Source organism: Tachyglossus aculeatus, chromosome 21 (genome assembly GCF_015852505.1).
Source record: "Tachyglossus aculeatus isolate mTacAcu1 chromosome 21, mTacAcu1.pri, whole genome shotgun sequence".
In the NCBI taxonomy this organism is placed as follows: Eukaryota; Metazoa; Chordata; class Mammalia; order Monotremata; family Tachyglossidae; genus Tachyglossus; species Tachyglossus aculeatus.
This window is the reverse complement of record NC_052086.1, coordinates 49467330-49475787: the sequence shown is the minus strand read 5'-3', so window position 1 is coordinate 49475787 and position 8458 is coordinate 49467330. Positions and strand designations below refer to the sequence as shown.

At 45.4% G+C, this 8458-nt stretch overlaps 1 protein-coding gene across 1 annotated transcript in view; it reads right to left on the bottom strand.

Annotated features, from left to right (window-relative positions):
- Positions 1-799: 799 nt before the first annotated feature.
- HS3ST2 (heparan sulfate-glucosamine 3-sulfotransferase 2) overlaps positions 800-8458 on the bottom strand; it is a 118723-nt gene continuing 111064 nt past the window's right edge. The window contains exon 2 of the mRNA XM_038763325.1: positions 800-2437. Coding sequence (XP_038619253.1) covers positions 1819-2437 — 619 coding nt within the window. The 3' untranslated portion in view covers positions 800-1818. The remainder of the gene's footprint in view (positions 2438-8458) is intronic.

Genomic DNA, 8458 nt, shown 5'->3' with positions numbered 1-8458 from the left:
ATAATAATAATAATAATAATAATGGTATTTGTTAAGCACTTACTATGTGCAAAGCACTGTTCTAAAATGACCATTCCCAGCTTTAAGCCAGATCTCTCATCCTGTCGGTGAAGGGAGGATCGGTCCGTTGTCTGAATGGAGTTGAGCAGAACTTTATTTTCTGCTGGATGGTGGGGAGTTGTGGCGGGATCAAAGTGGCTGAGAGTGACTGAGCTCAGACAGGAAGTTGATCCTCACCCCGAGGAAGTGATTCCTGAACTTGAGGCCAAGCTGAGGTTCTTCACCTCCTCCTTCCACCCAGTTCCCTCCTCCAACACCTCCATTGCTAACTTTATTGCAAAAAGCCTCAACACCCAGTCCTTAGTCCCCCTAATTGTAATAATAATAATTGTGATGTTTGTTAAGCGCTTATTAGGTGCCATGGGGTAGATATGTTGTGGTTAGGGTTAGGGTTGTATCTAAATTGCAGTAGATACAAGATCGTCACGTTGGACACAGTGCCTGTCCCACATAGGGCCCACAGTCTTTATCCTCATTTTACGGATGAGGTAACAGAGGCACTGAGAAGTAAACTTGCCCAAGGTTACACAGCAGACAAGTGCAGAGCCAGGATTCGAATTTAGGTCCTTCTGATTCCCAGGCCCATGCTTTTTCCACTAGGCCATGCTACTTCTATCTATAGATTGTCATTCTGGCCTGTGGGAACCACCACTTCTGCTATGCCCTGGGCACAGCTCTTTGACTGAGGCCTTGCTTTGCTGAGATCTGCCCTGAGAAAAGTACATTACTTAGGACAAGTGATAGCCTTCTTTATTTCGCACGAAAGAATCACATGCTGAACAAGAAAACTATTGTCAATAAAGTACCCGTAACAGCTGAAATCTGTGCTTTATTCACAGGACCAGATATCATTACAATGGGTGTTTCCAATACTGTTTTCAAGCATATACATCACCCCCTTCATGGTTACAGGTTTCTCTTATGTGACAAAAGGCAAACCGGAGAAGGACTCTGACTCCGAGCCCCCCAGCCATGACTCCCAGTGGGTTGCCGAGGCCCATTCCAACCTCAAGCCTCCTGTTTGGGAGTCAGGGGTGTCCTGGCAGTAGTGGGGAGAGCTGATGAGATGGTTCCTTGCCCTCTTTGGCCCCCAAGTGGACAGGTTTTGTTCAGGTAATGCGCCTCCATTGGCACTGATCTTGGAACCTGGAAGGAGGTATATGCCAATAAGGAATTGAATTTGGAAAGCCAGGGAATGTATGGGCAGCAAATGTAGGTTGATTGACTTTGGGTGTATGCGTTTGTGTGTGTGTGTGTGTGTGTGTGCGCGCGCGCGCCTGTGAGTGTTTTATATATATCTATATATATCTATATATCTATAATCTCTGAAAATCAATTCTCATCCTACCCCGATTCCCCAGGCTTCCTTCAGTGAAGCCAAGAAGACGGACCCCATTGCGTAGAAAATAACTATGTGACTGACCCGACAGTGGGGACATTGCAGGGCCAAGCAGAGGCTCTGATGACAGCTCAGACCCTCTCTGCCCAGCAGACCCTGCCTCCTTAGTAAGGCCGGCAGACTGGAAAAGGCCAGCAGTCAGTGGGCTTCCTGGGTGCTCAAGCCCACTGTGATTTCCCAAACTGACCATTCCTTGGATGTGATGGCCAGAAGGAATGCCCTTAAGCGGTGGGAAGGGGTGGGGGTCAGGGGGAGCGGATCAGAGCGGGGTACCCCGCTTTCACATACGCTTCTAAGATGCCGTCCTCACGGAAGACTGAAGGGTGCACTTACTGCTGAAGTCATCTGGGCCCAGCCGGTTACTCCCACCTGAAATCCTGCCCGACGGTTTCATAGAATTTGATATTATAAGGTCTATAGAAGTCTCTGAGCTGCTCTATCACCTCTGGATCTATCTGTACATGAGTTCTTCCTTTCGATTTCCCCAGGCAACGGGGGAGGCTGTTACTCTCCGTTTTTTTCAAGCATGGGAATCCTTTTGTCTTGTTGAAGTAGAAATGTTTGTCTGTGATGATGCGTTTGATGCCCAGGAAGTCTTGGATCCTCCCCATCTCTCCTGCGGGATCTGTGATGAGCCGCTCGCCGCTGACAAAATGGATCTGGGAGAGGGGGAAGTACTGAAGCCAGATCTCCAAGTGTACCACATACATGCCGATGCGGATGGCATTCCACGATGTATCCACGATGCCCAGGCTTTGGTTGCGGAAGGAGAGGCCCTCGAAAGTCGGGATGTCCGGCTTTTTGGAGAGGGTCTGGGTGTAATCTGAGATGGCCCTGGTCACAGGGTTTCGGACTACCACGATCAGTTTGGTGTCTCTGGACATGTTAAAGATCCTTCTTGGGGCTTCCTTGGTGACAAAGTAGCTGGGAGTCTTCTCCATAGTGATCTGACTTTCAAGGGTCCTAGGCATCAAGCTTCTGCAAACCAAAGAAACACAGGTCAGAAACAGCTTCTTGGGGTCTAAACCTGGATGTGGGTCAGGTAGCTCTGCAAACCTGGTGTGTTCTTCATTTAGTTGTGTTCTGAAGTTGGTGTCCTGAGCAGTTGCCCTGTTGTAGCTAGTTGGTTGCCCATCTACCTCCATAACAAACAGGAACTCCTCACCACTGGCTTTAAAGCACTCAATCACTTTTTCTGCCCTCACTTCACTTTGCTGCTCTTGTACTACAGTCCAGTGCAAACACTTCACTCTAATGTCAGCATTCTCACCTTACCTTGATCTTGTCTATCTTGCCGCTGACCTCTCGCCCGACTCCTGCCCTTGGTCTGGAACACCCTCCCTCCTCATATCTGACAATTACTTTCCCTTCTTCAAAGTCTTACTGAAGGCACATCACATCTCCACCAAGAGGTGTTCTCTGACTAAGGCCTTCTTCTCTTACTCCCTTCTGTGTCACCCTGACTCACTCCCTTTATGCATTCCCCCAACAAGGCCCACAGCACTTACATAGATATCTGTAACTCATTTATATTAATGTCTTTCTCCCCCTCCATAGTGTAAGCTTGTTGTGGACAGGGCTGGTAGTAGCTTCAGTTGAAGTGACCAATTCTGGGCTGTGCTACCAAGGCCACCCCTTCTACCCCAGCGATGGTTGAGGGTGGCAGTGGTGATGGCGATTTCCTGCCCTCCTCCTTCCCTCATCTCTTTTCCTGACCCCCTTTCCACTCAATTTTCCTTTTCCCCTTATCCCTTTTTTGTTCTTTTATTACTCCCTTCTTTCTTCCTCCCTCTCCAAACCACTCTTTCTCTCTAAGCCCCTCCCTCTCTAAACCCCTCCTCCCACTAAACCCCACTCTCTAAACCTCTCCCACTAAACTCCTTCTCTAAACCCCTCCCTCAATAAACCCCACTCTCTAAACTCCTCTCCCTAAATCCCTCTCTCTAAGCCCCTTTCTCTCTAAACCTCTCTCTCTGAACCCTTCCCTTGCTAAACCCCTCCCTCACTAAACCTCCCTCTCTCTAAACTCTTCTTTTTCCAGATTCCCCCTCTTTAAATCCCTCTCTCTAAACCCTTCCTTCTCTAAACCACTCTCTCTCACTAAACCACCACCTCTCACTAAGCCCTTCTCTTGCTAATCCCTCTCTCTTAGTCCCTGTAACCCTCCCTCTCTCAACCTCTCTCTCTCTAAACCTCCCTCTCTCTAACACCCTGTCCCCCAGACTCCCTTTACCCATCATGAGGATTTGCTAACAAGGAACTCAACCCTGCAGTAGCAGGAGTGGGGAGTGGGGAGAGAACTGTTCCAACTATGGGCATCAGGCTGGGAAGTCTAGTCGGTGGCAGTCTATGCCCAGGACATTTTGACATTTGTGTCCATCCAGCAGTGATGATTGGTAGCTCTATGCATCACCGTTCTGGTTGATTTATCATTTTGTTGAATTTTTGATGTTCAATATTGCCTTTACCCTGATACTCTTCCCTGGGTGCATGTCTCTCACCCATCCCTAGACTGTGAGTACTCCGGGGATCAGGGCCCTGCCTGAATCTATTTCCATGTAATTATCTCCAGCACATAGTATAGTGCATTGTTCCTTGCAAGTGCTTAATAAATGTCCGAGTGAACAAGCAGGCAATAATACTAGGCTCCTAAACAGTTTGTTTTTTTCAACTGAGAGTCATGCCCAACAAACTCTTTAAACACACTGCAACACCATAAGAATAACTATAACACCATAACACCACAGCATATATCTATATGTATATATCTGTTATTTATTTATTTATGTATTTATATTAATGTCAGTCTCCCCCTCTAAACTGTGAGCTTGTTGTGGGAAGGAAGTGTCTGTTATACTGTACTCTCCCAAGTGGTTAGTACAGTGCTTGCTCACAGTTAGTGCTCAATAAATACGATTGAATGACTGAATGAATAGCAATGCAGTGTGATTCCTAGTTTGACTGGAGTGGTCCAGAAATCATTCCCCACCACAAGCAGTAGTGTGGACTTTTACCCTTTGTTTTTTAATTAATGAGCGATGGAAGATAAAGGTTGAGTGGAGATGAAAGGTTGAAATGTGGCCTTAGTTATAAGCACATAAACCTGGGAATCAGGAGACCTGCATTCTAATCCCAACTCAGTCATTTTTTTTAATGGCACTTGTTAAGCGCCTACTATGTGCCAGACATTTTGCTTAATACTGGGGTAGATACAAGCGAATCAGATTGGACATAACCGATGTCCTATGTGGGGCTCACAGTCTTAATCACCATTTTATAGATGCGGTAACTGACACACAGAAGTTCAGTGATTTGCCCAAGGTCACGCAGCAGATGAGTGGTTGAACCGGAACTAGAACACAGGTCCTCTAACTCCCAGGCCTGTGCTCTTTCGACTAGGACACACTGCTTCCCAATCAGTCAGTCAAGTGTATTTGTTAAGTGCTTATTTGTACTCAAATCACTCTACTAAGCACTTGATTGAGGTTTCAGTACAACAAAGCTGCTGGCCATGCTCCCTATCCACAACGAGTTTACAAAGAGCTGCTGAGAGACTTGGAGCAGTCTCTTGACTTCCCAGTTTCCTCGTCTGTAAAACAGAGATTAAACTTCCACCTTGACTGCAAGCCCCATATGGGACAGGGACTATGTCCGATCTGATTGTTTTGTATCTACCCCAGTCTTTACCACAGTGGTTGGCACAATAGTAAATGATTAACAAGTGCTACTATTGTTATTATTCAGAATTTATCAATATACTAGGAGGCAGCAGTTAGCTTATTGCTTATGAGCAGGCAGATTATAAACCTGCCCCTGGTTTTCTGTACTGTTTATTTTTTCCCAATTGTCTGGAGAGAGATCAGGCCTCAGTTCTTACAGAAGGAAGTTTTGGGGTTGCTACTGTTGGGTCTGAATTAGGGCTAAGGATAATTTTCCTAATGTGACAGTTTTTGTGGTTGACCCATTAACAGCACCCTCAAGCCCCCCTTCCACTTTTCCATTTCTTCCTCTCTTCCCCAGCTCCTCCAGCCCCAGAGCTTTCCTTCTGCTTCTGGAATCTGTAACTAATGTTGAAAACTAATTTCCACCCCTGCTCATAAAATTTGTTGGGGGACTTGTTTGACTCTACCCTGGAGTACTTTCAAAGAGTTAATAAATTTGAACCACTTTTTAAATGACTCTAGGGCCTGGAACATTGATGTCTTATAAGGACAAAGTTCCTTATGACATTTCAAGACTTACTCAACTTGAGCCAAATAATTCTTTACCACAACTTTTCCTCCCCAGTTTCTCCCAGTTCCAGACTTGGATAAGATCAGAATGTTCATCAGATCTATTCTACAGAACCAGATAAGAAGGAGAGGAAGGGCATGTGATTTCCTGACCGCAAGCAATCAATGGTATTCACTGAGAATCTGGGGTGTACAGAGCACTGTACTAAGTGCTTGAGAGGGTACAATACGATAGATACCTCTGTCCACAAGGAACTTACAGTTGAGAAGGGAAGACAGGCATTAAAATGAATTACAGGTAGGGGAAAAGCCAGAGTATAAAGATATGAGGTATTAGATCAGCTCTATTTTAAATGTAAGCAGTTTTTCCTCAGCTCAGTTTGTCTTTCACTGTCAGTCATTCACTCATGCTTACTGAGCATTTACTGTGTGCAGGAGCACTGTACTAAACGCTTGAGACAGTACAATATAATAACGAACAGACAAATTTCCTGTTCCCTCAGTCCTAATTCCTCTGAGAAAATAATTTCACCTTAAGATAAGAAATGGCTGGCCTTGTCTTGAGAGAAAACCCTGGGTGAGCCTCCTGCACGTGGGAGGTTGAGTGAATCAGAGGTTCCCTTCTAACTGTAGAATAGCTTGAAGACTATATGACTATATTCTGAATTCAGGGAAGTTGGCTCTAACTTGAGCTGAGTGAGGAAGGTGCCAAGGTGCTCTGTGCACAGTAAGTGCTCAATAAATACCATTGATTGAGGTTTCATAGCATTGCTCCAATAAGCTGTCAGAAGTTGTTTCCATTCAGTTGCCCACAGTGAGTTGAACTCTGTCCACACCCCCCATTATCTCTTCAGAAGTAAACATGGTGGTGCTGGAATGGGGAACTGCTAAATCACAAATCGACTTCTGTAGCCTTGAACTCCCCTTCCCCCCTTACACCCCCTCTGTTATACAATCACACATCTCTTTTTGCCTCCAGGGCTTCTCTACTTAGATGAGTTTTTGGCACCTTAACATGTCCCAAACAGAACTTCCCAAATTGCCTCCTGAGAAGCAGCATGGCCTGGTGTAAAGAGCATGGGCCTGAGAATCAGAGGACCTGGGTTCTAATTCTGGCTTGCCAATTGCTTTGTAAATTGCTAGATGTTTGACCTTGGGCAAGTCACTTAACTTCTCTGTGCCTCAGTTTTCTCAACTGTAAAATGGGGATTCAATACCTGTTTGCCCTCCCACTTGAGACTGTGAGCCCCATGTGGTATAGGGACTGTGTCTGGGCTAATTGACTTGTACCAGATACTGTAATAAGCACTGGGATACATACAAGACAACTGGGTTGGACACAGTCCATGTTCCATATGGAACTCACATTATAATCCCCTTTTGCAGACTGTGAGCCCACTGTTGGGTAGGGACTGTCTCTATATGTTGCCAACTTGTACTTCCCAAGCGCTTAGTACAGTGCTCTGCACACAGTAAGGGCTCAATAAATATGATTGATTGATTGATTGAGGTTCAGAGAAGTGAAGCGACTTGCCCAAGGTCACATAGCAGACAAGTGGTGGAGCCAGGATTAGAACTCAGGTCCTTCTGCCCCCCAGCCCCATATTCTATTCACTAGACCACAGTGATATTCACATTGCAAGTGCTTAACAAACACTATGATTATTATTACTAATGAACCACTCAACTGAAAAACTTACTTCTTTCTCAATGATCAGATTCTTAGCCAGCATTCTAGACAGTGATGGCAAGGAGTGATTGTAGGTGGCTGGTAATAGTAGAAGAAGGGCAGCATTTATTGAGCTCCCACTTGAAATAATATGCTGTACTAGGCACAGGGCAAGTACAGAATAAAGAAGTAACATACTCCCTGTCCACAGGGAGCTTGAACAATAATGGGAGAGACAAACATACAAATATTTACAGTCCACAAAATATAGGCAGTTTTGTCATAAGGACAACTTCTCATTTAAAATCAAGCAAGAACATTCTGCTTAGGGCCAGGGAGGTAAATGGCAACCATTAGAACTCCCCCTTCTAGATTGTGAGCCCATTGTTGGGTAGGGACCGTCTCTATATGTTGCCAACTTGTACTTCCCAAGTGCTTAGTACAGTGCTCTGCACACAGTAAGCACTCAATAAATATGAATGAATGAATGAATTAAAGGGAGACTTTAGGTCGTTGTGGGCAGAGTGCATGTCTGCCAACTCTGTTATATTACACTATCCCAAGCGTTTAGTACAGTGCTGTGCTCACAGTAAGCACTCAGTGAATACAATTGATTAAATTATGTTTGTTTGAGTTCACTGAACAGTTTCCACATCTGAGGGGAAGCCTCATCTCTAACAGGACAGGAATGAGCCCTGGGTGCAAACTGGTCTCACCCTGCTGGCCTGGGGTTTCTTTGCTCTTCTGAAAAAGGTGAGGAGAAAGAAAGAAAAGGTGGTGGGGAGGAGAAGGAGGAAGGGGGGATGGAAGAGGGAAAAGAAGGGGGGTAAGGGAGAGTGAGGGGAAAGGGGGAGAGAGGGAGGGAGAGAGAGAGGGAGAGAGAGATTCCCGACAGATCTGTTGGCACTATAAATAATCCTAATTAAAGTTTACAGTGCACCTATCACCACCCAGGAACCCAAACTAATTTTCTGATTCTCCAAACATAAAGTCAGTGAATTATGGGGTTAATTTGATCAGCATAGAAAATTGGCCAATTCAAACCTCAGAGGAGATGGTGGGGGGGGACGGTCAGAGGAATCGCCTTTCCCTATTGAT